Here is a 15,400-nt window from a genome sequence, read left to right as displayed (position 1 = left end):
TCAAACACAGGGCTTGCAGCCAGATTGTTCTCGTTCACATCATGACTCTGCCATTTTGTAGCTTTGTTAATCTCTTTGAGCCTCAAAGAGATTTGTTTCCTCATGTTGTAAAAGAATACCTACTCTATAGGGTTGTCGTGAAGAGTAAATTGAGATAAAATACATGTGATGAGGTGAATTTTCTTCCCCTTCCTTCCACCACCCTTTCCTAGAAACCAGAAACTACGTGGTAGTTTCTGGGTAGCTGGGTAGGGGGCAGAGACCTCTTAAAGCATAATAAAACCACACATGAGGCAGGTGGCTCACGCCTGTAATCCCAGCACTTTGGGAGGCCGAGGCGGGCGGATCACCTGAAGTTGGGAGTTCGAGACTAGCCTGATCAACATGGAGAAACCCCGTCTCTACTAAAAATACAAAATTAGCTGGGTGTGGTGGCTCATGCCTGTAGTCCCAGCTACTCGGGAGACTGAGGCACGAGAATCGCTTGAACCCGGGAGGCAGAGGTTGGGGTGAGCCGAGATCATGCCATTGCACTCCAGCCTGGGCAACAAGAGTGAAACTCTGTCTCAAAACCAACCAACAAACAACCACACAAGATAGATTGGCAAGTGAAGTCCAGACAGCACATAAATGACTGCCACTCCATGCCAGAGGCCATACCTAAGGTGGAACCTTGAAAAGGGAAGAAAAAGCGAGAAATGAACCCAAAAGCTGTTAGAGGGAGACTCCATTCGAGACAAAGGGCTGGCTGGGTGTGGTGGCTCATGCCTGTAATCCCAATACTTTGGCAAGCCAAGGCAGAAGGATCACTTGGGGCCAGGAGCTTGAGACCAGCCTAGGCGACATGGTGAGACCTCACCTCTATTCAAAAATAGAAAATAAGAACAAAAATAAAAAGACAAAGGACCAAGTCCAAGGTCCCACACTAGAGATGGAGGCCTGGGCAGAGCTTCGTATACTACCCCTCTCAAGTCATTGCCACCTGTGGACTCTGTTGAGGTTAGAATGAATATATATTCACTGAAATCTGAAAGAGAGAACTGATAGAGCCTTGTCCCAAGATCTGTATATGTGTATGATCCTGTATGTATATCTGACCGGCCAACAGCAGTTGTGCCTGGATACAGACTGTATCACTGTCCTCTTCATCATGAGGAATATGGGGTGGGGGGTTACACATAGCATTTACATGATACATGTTCCCTTTCCTGCTGCCACCTCACTGGGAAAGGCAGCCCACAATCGTGGAAATAGTTCCACTACTAGAAAGTAGTAGCTCTGCTTTAACTGAGTGATTCTGGTAAGTTTCAACCTTTCGGAGCCTCGCCAGGGTTGCTGTGGGTAAGGGTGATGTGGGCTGTGGCATGGTGTGAGGCACACAGCAAGCAAGCCTTACCTGGCCCAAGCACTTGGAAATGGGAGAGATCACTCTCCAAAAAATATTCTTTAAAACAACGTGGAGGGCCAGGTGCGATGGCTCACGCCTGTAATCCCAGCACTTTGGGAGGCCAAGGCAGGCAGATCACGAGGTCAGGAGTTCGAGACCACCCTGACCACTATGGTGAAATCCCATCTCTACTAAAAGTACAAAAATTAGCCAGGCATGGTGGCGGGTGCCCGTAGTCCCGGCTACTCGGGAGGCTGAGGCAGAAGAATTGCTTGAACCCGGGAGGCGGAGGTTGCGGTGAGCCGAGATCCCGCCACTACACTCCAGCCTGGTGACAGAGCAAGACTCCATCTCAAGAAAAAAAAAAAATGTGGAGATTCAAAGTGTCACCTTCTAGGGAGTGTCTGAATCTGCTGTGATTCTGGGGGCTGCCCGAAAAAATAAAAACAAGTAAAAATAAAGTGTCACCTTCCAAGGACACTAGGTTCAGCCTTGGTAGTGACCTGATAGACACCATTAACACCTAAAGAAGGAAGGTATCACTCAGGAGGCAAGTGCTCATCTGGCCATTCAGAAGAACACTTGCTGGGAGCCAGCAGGGGTTGCGCGGCAACCCCACACGTGGGTGTGGGGTCTAACCCTGAGGGAGCCCGATGCTTCAGGGGTCTTGGCTCCAACACCTGCCAGTCACCAGGATCATGTGATCCAGCTGGGCCCGCCCTCATCACCGACATTCTGACTGTAATTTCACTTGTGGAGATTTGTCAATAGGGAGGCATCCAGGCTGCTCGATAGTTCTTTTCATTTTGTTTTGTTCGTTTCTCTTTTTTTTTTTTTTTTTTTTTTTTTTTGAGACGGAGTCTCGCTCTGTCGCCCAGGCTGGAGTGCAGTGGCCAGATCTCAGCTCACTGCAAGCTCCGCCTCCCGGGTTCACGCCATTCTCCTGCCTCAGCCTCCCGGGTAGCTGGGACTACAGGCGCCCGCCACCTCGCCCGGCTAGTTTTTTGTATTTTTTAGTAGAGACGGGGTTTCACCATGTTAGCCAGGGTGGTCTCCATCTCCTGACCTCGTGATCCGCCCGTCTCAGCCTCCCAAAGTGCTGGGATTACAGGCTTGAGCCACCGCGCCCGGCGACAGTTTTTTTTTTTATTATTATTATACTTTTTTTTTTTTTTTTTTTTTTTTTTTTTTTTTTTTTTGAGACAGAGTCTCGCTCTGCCGCCCAGGCTGGAGTGCAGTGGCGTGATCTTGGCTCACTGCAAGCTCCGCCTCCCGGGTTCACGCCATTCTCCTGCCTCAGCCTCCCGAGTAGCTGGGACTACAGGCGCCCGCCACCTCGCCCGGCTAGTTTTTTTGTATTTTTTAGTAGAGACGGGGTTTCACTGTGTCAGCCAGGATGGTCTCGATCTCCTGACCTCGTGATCCGCCCGTCTCGGCCTCCCAAAGTGCTGGGATTACAGGCTTGAGCCACCGCGCCCGGCCATTATTATTATACTTTAAGTTCTAGGGTACATGTGCACAACGTGCAGGTTTGTTACATATGTATACTTGTGCCATGTTGGTGTGCTGCACCCATCAACTCGTCAACAGTTATATTTTTTATAGACAGTTTTTTTTTATAGACAGTTCTATATTTCATTATTTATTTTATGTGCAGTGGTGGTGTTGTCATTGTTGATTTCTTATACAAGAAATACATGTGGCCGGGTCTGGTGGCTCATGGCTGTAATCCCAGCACTTTGGGAGGCCAAGGCGGGCAGATCACGAGGTCAGGAGTTCGAGACCAGCCTGGCCAATCTCTCTTTTTTTTTTTCTTCAAAAAAAAAAAAAAAAGAAAGAAAGAAAAGAAAAGAAACACATGCACGAGATTAAAACCTAAATGACGTAAAAGACGTTACAGGAAAAGTAGCATCTAGACCATCTTTCCCACAGCCAGACTTCTTCCTCTGAGGCAAACTACTTTGTTTGTTTGTTTATTTTGAGACGGAGTCTTGTTCTTGTCACCTAGACCAGAGTGCAATGGCACAATCTTGGCTCACTGCAACCTCTGCCTCCTGGGTTCAAGCGATTCTCCTGCCTCAGCCTCCTGAGTAGCTGGGATTACAGGTGCGTACCACCACACCTGGCCAATTTTTGTGTTTCTAGTAGAGGTGGAGTTCACCATGTTGGCCAGGCTGGTCTCAAACTCCTGACCTCAGGTGATCCTCTGGCCTCGGCCTCCCAAAGTACTGGGATTACAGGTGTGAGCCACCATGCCCAACCATGGCAAACTACTTTTTAACCACTTTTCTTTTTATTTATGCTGGTTGTTACTTCCATATCTCTGAAAAATATGCCTATGCCTCTATTTTTAAAGTATGCTAATCTCTTTGGAGCTTTAAATTTTTAAAAATTATTATGAAAACTTTTAAACCTAGAAACACCCATCAGCTAGATTTCACAGTTAGCATTTTGCTATATATATTTCATCTACTTGTTTTTTGCCAAAGTATCTTAAAGTAAATTTAAAACTCATGAAATCTCAAGCCTAAATACTTCATAACACATCTCTAAAAGTAATAATAATAAGGACATTTTTCTGCATAACTACAACACTATTATACCTAATAAAATCTTTGTCATATCTCAGAAAATAATTTTTACTACCTGTGATTTTTTTTTTGAATAGTGAATATATTTACATAAATCAAAATCCAAAAGGAACAAAAATGCATATGGTGAAGGGGAAGTCTTCCTGCCATTCCTGAGCCTGGTCCCAGACCCTGCCCTAGTTTCCCATGTAGCTTTCTAGAATAGTCCATGCACAGAATTGTTTATACATAAAGAAAACAAGCACGGTGAAGGCAGGGACTTGTTCACCACTGAATCCTTAGACCTAAAATAATGCCCAGCACTCACATATTTTTTTGAATAAATATATATCTTTTTTTTTTTAGACAGAGTCTCACACTCTCGCCCAGGTTGGAGTGCAGTGGCGCCATCTTGGCTCACTGCAACCTCCACCTCCCAGGTTCAAGCTATTCTCCTGCCTCAGCCTTCCAAGTAGCTGGAATTACAGGCGTGCACCACCACGCCCAGCTAATTTTTGTATTTTTAGTAGAGACACGGTTTTAACATGTTGGCCAGGCTGGTCTCAAACTCCTGACCTCCAGTGATCCACCTGCATCAACCTCCCAAAGTGCTGGAATTACAGGCATGAGCCACTGTGCCCGCCCTGAATAAATGAATTTTTAATCAGTGGTTCTATGCTATAACACTGTACTTTACTATTTTTTTTTTTTTTTTGCTTGTTACCAAATCAGTTCTTGTGAGCTGCCTCATTGTTTTTAGCAGCTGCAAAATACTCTTGTGTGAGATTGAACTATGATTTATGTAACAAGTCTCCTACGGATACACATTTGTGTTTTTCCAACATTCTGCTATTAACAATGCTGTAATAAATATCCGTGTACAAGGCCGAGCATGGTGGCTCACGCCTGTAATCCCAGCACTTTGGGAGACAGAGGCAGGAGGACTGCTTGAGGCCAGGAGTTTGAGACCCCTGGCAGCACAGCAAGACCCTGTCTCTACACGCCCCCCCCCAAAAAAAAAAACTACAAAAGAAAAAAAAGTAATTCATGTACAGGCATAAGCACATCTTCACACTGTTATTTCTTATTCCTTTAAATTTTGTTTACTTTGTGAATTTTTGAATAGCTATCAAAAATTCAAAAGGTCCAAGGGCGTGAGGGTATGAAAAGTCTTCCTTCTAACCCTGTTCTCCACTCAGCCAGCTTCCTTCTTTAGAGGCAGCCAGTGTTACCTGTTTCTTGACTCTCCTTCCAGAGGTATTCTATACATATACAAGCATAGTCTATAGTGCTGCTGCCTGGTGTATCCATTTTAGGCTATTTCTTTCTTTCTTTTTTTTTTTTAGACAGAATCTCACTCTTGTCACCCAGGCTGGAGTGCAATGGCACAATCTCAGCTCACTGTAGCCTCCGCCTCCGGGGTTCAAGCGATTCTCCTGCCTCAGCCTCCCAAGTAGCTAGGATTACAGGTGCCCACCACCACGCCCAGCAATTTTTTTTTTTTTTTTTAAGTAGAGACAGGGTTTCACCATGTTGGCCAGGCTGGTCTCAAACTCCTGACCTTGGGTGATCCGCCTGCCTCAGCCTCCCAAAGTGCTAGGATTCCAGGCGTGAGCCACCGCACCTGGCTTTATTTTTATCTTTATTTTTTGAGGCAGGATTTTGCTCTGTTGCCCAGGCTGGAGGACAGTGGCATAATCATAGCTCACTGCACTCTCAACCTTCTGGGCTCAAGTGATCCTCCCACCTCAGCCTTCCAAGTAGCTGGAACTACAGGTGTGCGCCACTGTGTCCGGCTAATTTTTTTCTATTTTGTGGAGACACAGTCTCTCTATGTTGCCCAGGCTGATCTCGAACTTCTAGGCTCAAGCAATCCCCCAGCCCCTGCCTCCCAAAGAGCTGGGATTACAGGCATAAACCACCAAGTCCGGCCTGAATTGTGCACTTTAAAATGGTTATAATGATATATTTTATATGTATTTTACAACGATCAACCCCCTAAGAAAAGAAGGTATACATATGTGGATTTATAACCCCCGATCCAGTAAATGCTTGATGGTTGGATTGTATCTCTTATATTAATCTATTGCTAAAGATTTCTCCTAGTTAAATTTAAGTGCACAAGTTATAGTTCCAGATAACTGACATTTTGGTGGAGCTAAAACCAAGATTTTCTCTATGTATCCTAATTGCCTCAAATGCTATTGAGTTTCTTCTATGGTCTCTGGCAACAGTAATAACCAGAATTTTGGCAACATAATTTTATCTGCAAGCTGTGCATGCCTTATTAAGACCCTTGAATTCTATTTGAATCTCAAATAATGCTCATGAGAGACTTCATTCTGAACTAATACAGCCTCTGAGGTCCTGAGGAACAACATCCTTTTCCAGGGAGAGACAGCCTAGCTTAAGAAAACTGATCTACCCAGAGAACCCCCACCCCGCTACAGTCCAAATGTTCACGTCTCACTCAAATTCATTTTCGAACTTAATCCCCAGTGCAGTGGTGTTGGAAGGTGGGGCATCTGGGAGGTGATTAGGTCATGGGGGTGGGGCCCTCAGGAATGGGATTAGTGCCCTAGTAAAAGAAGCCCAAGAGAGCTTGTTTGTCCCTTCTGTTACGTGAAGACACACCTAAGCATCATCTATGAGGAACTGGCCCTACCAGACACTGAATGTACTTGCACCTTGATTTTAAACTTTCCAGCCTTCAGAACTGTAAGATATCAATGTCTGTTATTTATAAATTACCCAGTATTTTGCTATAGGAGCCCAAATGAACTGAGATAACCCCTGAGCTGAGACTGAGCAGAACAGGAAGTTGGGGAGGATGATTTGGGGACTTTAACTTCAGACGGTTGAATTCTAGATTTTTAACTCACAAAAGCAAGATTAGTTGATTTCGAATTTCCATTTCTTTGGACTTTAGTTTACCAAGGGATTTATTTAATCTTTGAAATTTAATTTCTCCCTGGGGGTTATATTCAAATTTGTGGAATTTCTGTGTATGGTTATTATTGGAGTGTTTTAATGCTGTCATTTAATTGAACTGCATGGCCTCTGATATGTTATGTTGGACAATGTGACTAGGCATAATTTGGAATGCAAAATAGGAAAAAAATGTGAATATTCTACCTTGGGGATACAGTTGCCCTGAAGTAGATTAAGACATAATTTGGAATGCAAAATAGGAAAAAAATGGGAATATTCAGACTTGGGGATACAGTTGCCTTGAAATATATTAAGATTCTGTTCTGACCCATTTCAAAGCCTTCTGGGGCCCTATCTACGCCACTGGTTTGTAACCCTTGTTGTATATCAGAACTAGCTGACAAGTGAGTAATGGCTAAAGCTATTTACTCAAAATTTTTTTCTGATCTGCAACGTAATTGGGCTCTGAGCCTCTTTTCAGACCTGAGCCTCAGTACTATGCATAAGCATTCCCACCTCTGGTAGGCTCTGACAGGAAAGCTTTTAAAATGCTGATCCTTAGGCTCTGCCAGGGATTCTTACTTAATTGAGCTGGGGCAGGGCCCAGGTATCAGCACAGTGCCTAGTTGTGAAGTTCTATTAAAAGGTATATTTGGGGGTGGGCATGGTGGCTCACACCTGTAATCTCAGCACTTTGGGAGGCTGAGGTGGGCAGATCACCTGAGGTCAGGAGTTTGAGACCCGCCTGGCCAACATGGCAAAACCCCGTCTCTACTAAAAATACAAAAATCAGCCGGACGTGGTGTCGGGCACCTGTAATCCCAGCTACTCGGGAGGCTGAGGCAGGAGAATCGCCTGAACCCAGGAGGCGGAGGTTGCAGTGAGCTGAGATTGCACCACTGCTCTCCAGCCTGGGTGACGGTAATATCGGCTGCTTTCAGAGAGGAAAGCTGGTGGCTAGAGAACAGAAGGTGGGCGGGGGGAGACTTCCTATTGGATACTTCTTTGTACCTTTCACACTTCAAACCATGTAACTGTATTACCTTGGGGATAGTGTAGTATTATTAAATCAATCATTTAAAAAATCAAATGATAAACTGGAAGAATTTTGAATTCTTTGGATAATGGCACTTGCCCATTCTGGCTGGTTCAGGAGTTACTCATGCATGTATCTTTATTTATTTATTTATTTATTTATTTATTTATTTATTTATTTATTTATTTTGAGACTGTCTCACTCTGTCGCCAGGCTGGAGTGCAGTGGTGTGATCTTGGCTTACTGCAACCTCCACCTCCCGGGTTCAAGCGATTCTCGTGCCTCAGCCTCCCAAGTAGCTGGGATTACAGGCGCCCGCCACCATGACCAGCTAATTTTTGCATTTTTAGTAGAGATGGGGTTTTACCATGTTGGCCAGGCTGGTCTTGAACTCGTGACCTCAGGTGATCCACCCACCTCGGCCTCCCAAAGTGCTGGGATTGCAGGCGTGAGCCGCCGCGACCAGCCTCATGCATGCATCTTGCAGGAGATCACCTGGGTTGCCCACACTTCTCACGGTAACTAACCCACTTGGCCTCTGGGAGAGCCTGTCCCCACACAACATATGCACAGACACTCTCACATTGTTCTTGGTCCACAGAAGCGACACAGACACTCTTGACCCATCCCCCTGGCAAAGACCAATTTGCCACACAGATTTCATCAGTTAATATCTCAGGCCTCAACTCCGAAGGGTGTGACAGAGATCGCCAGCTCCCAAGCCAATCTTTGGAAGGGCTCCTGGGTCACAGTGCCTCTGAGCCTTTATAACCCTCTGCAATCGACTTAGCTTTCTGAGCCAGAGGCAGCCCAGTCTAAACAGGGCACAGAGTGGGAAGGAGACAGGACTGGAATGGCATAGGACATGGGGAAGTGGGGTAGAATTAGATGGGAAAAAACAAATGCTTAATGAAGCAATCCAGAATTCAGGGAGAGGGACCTCCGTGGAAAAGACAGGTGATCGGCTCACCTCCCGCAGCTTCTCCTGGGCCTCAGCAAGCGCTGCTTGCTTCTCCCGAAGCTGAGCCAAGGCAGCGTTCATCCGGATCCGCTTGGGCTCCACCACCCGATACAGCCGCCCGTACAGCTTCGGGGAGACAGTCAGGCTGTGGGGGTCGCCCACCAACCCACCAACCCCCTCACCTCCAGGCATCCCCTCCTTCCACCTGGGTCTGTGCATCCACCCTTCTCCCAGGCCTGCCCTCCTTACCGCCCTGCCCCAGCCCGGACACCCTTACCTCCATGGCCCGCACCCACATGCAGAGGGACTTGGCAGCCAGGGAGACACGGCCGATGATATCAGGCTGGAAGTCAGGCTGGGCACAGTAGGCCCCGATCTTCTTCAGAACCTTATCTGAGATATTGTCTTTATCAAAGTTGATCAGTGACTTGATGAAGTTCTGTTCCCCTGTGGGATGAAGATTAGGGGCCTTAGCCAGAGGCCTAATGCCATCCTCCTTGTCCAACAGTTTCACCTCCACTATGCATGCTTAGCCACATTTTTCCTGGGCTCAGTTCCTAAAGCCAAACTATCTGACCTGGCCCCTAGTTCCTCCCTCTGACTTGACTCTGTCTCTAGGCACCTCTCAGCCCCCAAGGTCCTCCACAATATTCCCAGCTCCTCTCTCACCACTTACCTTGAACACTTAGCCAAGCCACCCTACACTTCACATTTTTTTCTCTCTGCTTTGCACTTTCTTCTAGGGCAGCAATCACCAAACCGAGACTGACAGGCTGTATTCTACTACAGGAACCCACAGCAGAGTAAACCACAAGAATGGAACACAGAGTCCTGGTTCCCATTTTCTGAATCTTGTTCCCCTCTGGGGGCCTGAGGGCATTCCTGCCCTTGGATGCAGCAATACATTCTTCTATCCTTTTTTTTTTTTTTTTTTTTTGAGATGGAGTCTCGCTCTGTCGCCTAAGCTGGAGTGCAGGGGCGCGATTTTGGCTCACTGCAAGCTCCACCTCCCTGGTTGACGCCATTCTCCTGCCTCAGCCTCCCGAGTAGCTGGGACTACAGGGGCCCGCCACCACGCCCGGCTAATTTTTTTGTATTTTTTAGTAGAGACAGGGTTTCACCGCGTTAGCCAGGATGGGCTCCATCTCCTGACCTCGTGATCCGCCCGCCTCAGACTCCCAAAGTGCTGGGATTACAGGCCTGAGCCACTGCACCTGGCCCATTCTTCTATCTTTAGGACAATTTTGTTTAATATACAGATGCTCCTGATAAGCCCATCATACATTGAAAATACAGTAAATCAAAAATGAATTTAATGTATCTAACCTACTGAACGTCATAATTTATCCAAGCCTAACTTAGACGTGCTTGGAGAGCTTACATTAAGCCTACAGTTGGGCAAAATCATCTAACACAAAGTCCATTTTATAACAAAGTGTTGAGTATCTCATGTAATGTATTGAATACTGTACTGAAAGTGAAAAACAGAATGATTGTATGGGTACCATTGTAAAGACGAAAAATCTTAAGTCAAACCATTGTAAGCTGAATGTCAGTATTAAGATGAGCTGTTTTCTGTTACTTACAATCAAATAATCTTTTTCAAAATTTCATATTTAATAATTAAATTCTAAAAGTGATCAGAAATGTAGTTTTTTCTTTTTTTTTTTTAAGTTGAAAAGAAACAGGTAACTTTGTAAAAAGTCAGAAAATACCAGTAACAACTAAATCATCTTTTTTTTTTTTTTTTTTGGAGACAGGGTCTGGCTCTGTCGCCCGGGCTAGAGTACAATGGCGCAATCACGGCTCACTGCAGCTTCTGCCTTGCGCGTTTAAACGATCCTCCTGCCTCAGCCTCCCAAGCAGCTGGGACTACAGGCATGCACCATCATGCCTGGCTAATTTTTGTATTTTCTTGTAGAGATGGGTTTTCATGATGTTGCCCAGGCTGGTTTCAAACTCCTGGGCTCAAGTGATCTGCCCACCTTGCCCTCCCAAAGCTTGGGATTACAGGCGTGAGCCACCACACCTGACCGGCAACCAAAGAACCTTAACTGACATTCATACGGTCTCCCTTCTACTAGGTTCTGTGCTCTCCTTTCTACTAGGCCCTGTGCTCTTGAGGGTCAGAACAGTGCCTCATCCATCCCTATCTTTCTGAGTGTCTGCTGCACAGCCAACAATCAATAAACACTGGGCGAGCGGAAATCATTTATTTCATGGTCTCTAGCTTACCTAGCTGCCTCTTGGCCTCTGCCCACGTGGGCTCGTTGCCTCGAAGAATCATAACTGCCTGCATCACTATCTCCACTTGGGCTGGGGGCCGTCCATAAGACTTGATCTCTCCTATATCCTTCTTGTTCAGAGACTCCAGGGCCTGGAGGAAAAAGGGATAAAGTGAGGGAGCAACTCAGCAGGTAAGACAGGACCTTATGGAGACAGAACTTAGCTGAGGTGCCACCTCTTCTTCCCATTTCCCCAGAGTCTTTGAGGACAAAGAAGGCTGGCCCATTCCCTTCCCTGGGGCCTCGAGCTCCTGGCTCCCATCCTTGCACCCGCTCCTGGTACCCGCATGGCCTCTTCCAGGGCAGGCAGGGCCTCTTCTAGATCTTTCTGGGCATTGTCAGCCAGTGCCTGACACTTGATTTCCTCAACTGCAATCTTTTCACTGTTGGCTGTTACGGCCTAGGGATGAAAAAAGGGCAAAGGTTTTTTGTCTTTGCCTTGGGCAAAGGTGGGAGTGATGGTGTTGGTGGAAAAGATGAAAGAGAAAGCTAAATAATTTTTTTTTTCTTTTTTTTTTGAGATGGAGTCTCACTCTTTCGCTCAGGCTGGAGTGCAGTGGTGCAATCTCGGCTCACTGCAACCTCCTCCCCCAGGGTTTAAGCGATTCTCCTGCCTCAGCCTCCCGAGTAGCTGGGATTACAGGCGCCCTCCACCACGCCCAGCTAATCTTTGTATTTTTAGTACAGATGGGGTTTCACCATGTTGGCCAATTTGGTCTTGAACTCCTGACCTCAGGTGATCCACCTGCCTCAGCCTCCCAAAGTGCTGGGATTACAGGCGTGAGCCACTGCGCCCAGTTACTAAAGAAAATTTAAGGCCGGGCACGGTGGCTCAAGCCTGTAATCCCAGCACTTTGGGAGGCCGAGGCGGGCGGATCACAAGGTCAGGAGATCGAGACCACAGTGAAACCCCGTCTCTACTAAAAATACAAAAAATTAGCCGGGCGCGGTGGCGGGCGCCTGTAGTCCCAGCTACTCAGGAGGCTGAGGCAGGAGAATGGCGGGAACCCGGGAGGCGGAGCTTGCAGTGAGCCGAGATCGCGCCACTGCACTCCAGCCTGGGCAACAGCGTGAGACTCCGTCTCAAAAAAAAAAAAAAAAAAAGAAAATTTAAGAAGGGGAACATGGGTTCCCTGATGCAGTAGCCACCACTGGTGGGAGTGAGGCACGGGGGGGTGGGGGTGGGCCCTCGACCTTCTGCTGCTCGTCCGCCTCCCGCTTCTGCTGCACTATGATGACCAGGTACTCCTCACACTGCTTCTGGAACTCGGCCACCTTCTTCTTGGCATCTTCCAGCTCCAACGACATCACTTGTACCTTTTCCCTAGTTTCATCGATCTTGAACAAGCCTGTCCGCAGCTTATTGGCTTGGTCCTGCAGCTCCTGCCGTTTTTCTCCCAGCAACCTGCGGGGGAGAATAGGACAGGGTGTGGAGAGGCGGGGCTTCCGGAAAGCCACCTTCCCCGTGTGTCTCAAGTCCACCTTCCTTTCTGTTGCCACCAATACTACCACCACCATCCTGGTCGGGATTCTATCATTTCCTGCCTGGGTCATCACCAACAGCTTCCTGAGGGCTCTTCTTGATTTCAGGCTCTCACTCCTCCAGTTTATTCTACACACCACTACCGGAATCAGCTTGTTAAATAGTCTCCATCACACCACCTCCCCTACATGAGAATCTTCCTCTGTTCCCCACTGTGGAACAGGCAGGTGGGCTGGCCCAGGGCAGGCAGCCGTCCCTCAGCTCCAGCCTGTTTTTTTCCCTGTGGGAATGAATGTGGGCCCAGTATTGCAACAATTTCCCTCTCTCTCTCTTTCTTTTTTTGTAGAGATGGCGTCTTGTTATGTTGCCCAGGCTGGTCTCAAACTCCTGACCTCAAGTGATCTTCCTACCTCGGCCTCCCAACGTGCTGGGATTACAGGCATGAGCCACTGCTTCTTTTCTTTTCTTTTCTTTGAGATGGAGTCTCACTCTGTTGCCCAGGCTGGAGTGCAGTGATGTGATCTCAGCTCACTGCAGCCTCCACCTCCTGGGTTCAAATGATTCTCCCGCCTCAGCCTCCCGAGTAGCTGGGATTACAGGCACCCGCCATCATGCCTGGCTAATTTTTGTATTTTTGTAGAGACAGGGTTTCACCATGTTGGCCAGGCTGTTCTTGAACTCCTGACCTCAAGTGATGTGCCCACCATGGCCTCCCAAAGTGCTGGGATTATAGGCGTGAGCCCCCACGCCCAGCCTTATTTGTATCTTTTAAAATATCCTTTGCAATAAGTCAGCAATAGTAGGTGAAGTGTTTCCTGAGTTCTGTGAGCCACTGTAGCAAATTAACTGAACCTGATGAGGGGGTGGTAGGAACCCTCGAATTATAACCGGCCAGGCAGAAACACAGGTACAACACTGGGCTTTCGGTTAGCATCTGAAGCGGAGGGTGTCTTGTGGGACTGCGCCCTCCACCTGTGTGATCTGACTCTAACTCCAGGTAGATCGTTTCAGAATTGAATTATGTTACAGGACACCCAGCCAGTGTCCCCTGGAAAATCCCCACCACATCTGGTGTCCGAAGTGAAGTACAGCCAGCTTTCCGTATCCACATCCGTGGATTCAACCAACAGAGGATCAAAAATATTTGAAAAAAGTCCGGGCACGGTGGCTCACACCTGTAATCCCAGCACTTTGGGAGGCCGAGGCTGCTGGATCACCTGAGGTCAGGAGTTCAGGAACAGCCAGGCCAACATGGTGAAACCCTGTCTCTGCTAAACAAACAAACAAAAAAATTAGCTGGGCATGGTGGCGCGTGCCTGTAATCCCAGTTACTAGGGAGGCTGAGGCAGGAGAATCACTTGAACCTGGGAGGCAGAGGTTGCAGTGAGCCAAGACTGTGCCACTGCACTCCAGCCTGGGCAACAGAGCAAGACTCCTTCTAAAAAAAAAAAAAAATCTCGAAAAAAGTTGCATCTGCACTGAACATGTACAGACTTTTCCCTCTTTTCATTATTCCCTAAACAATACATATAACAACTATTTACATAGCATCTACATTGTATTAGGTATTGTAAGTAATCTAGAGAGGATTCAAAGTATATGGGAGGAACCTGCATAAGTTACATGCAAATACTCCATTCTATATCAGGGACTGGAGCATCTGTGGATTTTGCTATCCGTGGGAGGTCCTGGAACCAGTCCCCCACGGATGCTGAGGGCCTGTACTGTGTTGAGTGAAAGAGTAGGGAAAACACTTTGTTTTTTCTATCTCATACAGGTAGAAAGTCTAGAAGACATTAAAGGCAGACAGGAAAGGACTGGGTATATTATGGCAATGTTCCAGTTATATTATGGTGAGAAAAAGACAGAGAAACTTCATGCCAGAAAATAAGGGCCAAGAGGGTGTGGAGAGGGGCTGAGGGGAACATAGCCAGAAGGTTCTGGAGACAGCCCCTCCCACGGGAAGCCCCAGCTCCCTCTTCCCAACTTCCTAGGCAGAACTGCGGCCTTTGCGTCTCTGCCCTTGCACATCAACTCATTTCACCCATTGCCCTCAGAAGACACGAGGCTCCCTGGCCCTGCACGTCCCCTGCCCTCCTTCATACTTTTTATATCCAGACACGAGTTCCAGGTAGTTGGTGGGTGTGACGTAGTTGTATCTCCGAAGTTCCAACAGCATCTTCTGGGAATACTGAGCTACTGACCAGTGCATAGTGACAAAGATCTGGGCCACCTTCCTGTGGATCTGAGGCCAGTGACACAGGATGAAAAGGCAGATGGAAATGGAAGTGGGAGAGAGGCCGGGGGTGCGATGAGAGGTGGGGAGGAGGGAGGCCGGGGGTGCGATGAGAGGTGGGGAGGAGGGGCTCACATTCTCCTGAGTTCCCAGGTCTACTCCTACGAGGTACTTCTCAGCCACCTCGAGCAGGGCCTCTTGGGGCCACTCTGAGAACCAGTTGATGGTTGTGCAGTTCACCAAGGCTGGGTACTGGCGGATCCAGTTCCTGGGAAGGGGTTTGGAGAGGCTGTAAATTCCGTGCACAGACACAGCCTCCAGGCACTGGCTTCCCCACACGAATCCACTCACTTTCTAGGAACCTAAAATGCCCCGTCCCCTTTCTCCTCTATCTCCTTGTCCAAATTCTGTTCCTTCAGAGCTAGTTCAGCAGAACATTTAGAAACAGGTTCTGGAGTCACAAAAACCTGGTTCTACACTTTCGAGGTGTGGATCTCCAGCAAGTATCTAA

The 15,400-nt window shown here is 47.5% G+C and overlaps 1 protein-coding gene across 7 annotated transcripts in view; it reads right to left on the bottom strand.

Annotated features, from left to right (window-relative positions):
• Nucleotides 1–15,400, bottom strand: part of LOC105474439 (dynein axonemal heavy chain 2) — a 122,311-nt gene that overhangs the window by 18,423 nt on the left and 88,488 nt on the right. For all 7 annotated transcript variants that reach the window (XM_071082306.1, XM_071082300.1, XM_071082304.1 and 4 more), the window contains 7 exons: nt 15,025–15,157; nt 14,759–14,898; nt 12,365–12,575; nt 11,454–11,570; nt 11,121–11,262; nt 9,163–9,332; nt 8,895–9,011 (listed from right to left, as the gene is read on the bottom strand). In XM_071082306.1, the coding sequence (XP_070938407.1) occupies nt 8,895–9,011; nt 9,163–9,332; nt 11,121–11,262; nt 11,454–11,570; nt 12,365–12,575; nt 14,759–14,898; nt 15,025–15,157 (1,030 nt within the window). The remainder of the gene's footprint in view (nt 1–8,894; nt 9,012–9,162; nt 9,333–11,120; nt 11,263–11,453; nt 11,571–12,364; nt 12,576–14,758; nt 14,899–15,024; nt 15,158–15,400) is intronic.

The sequence above is a fragment of the Macaca nemestrina genome, chromosome 17 (genome assembly GCF_043159975.1).
Source record: "Macaca nemestrina isolate mMacNem1 chromosome 17, mMacNem.hap1, whole genome shotgun sequence".
Lineage (NCBI taxonomy): Eukaryota > Metazoa > Chordata > Mammalia > Primates > Cercopithecidae > Macaca > Macaca nemestrina.
The sequence above is the reverse complement of the archived record's forward strand: the minus strand, read 5'-3'. Positions and strand labels throughout refer to the sequence as shown.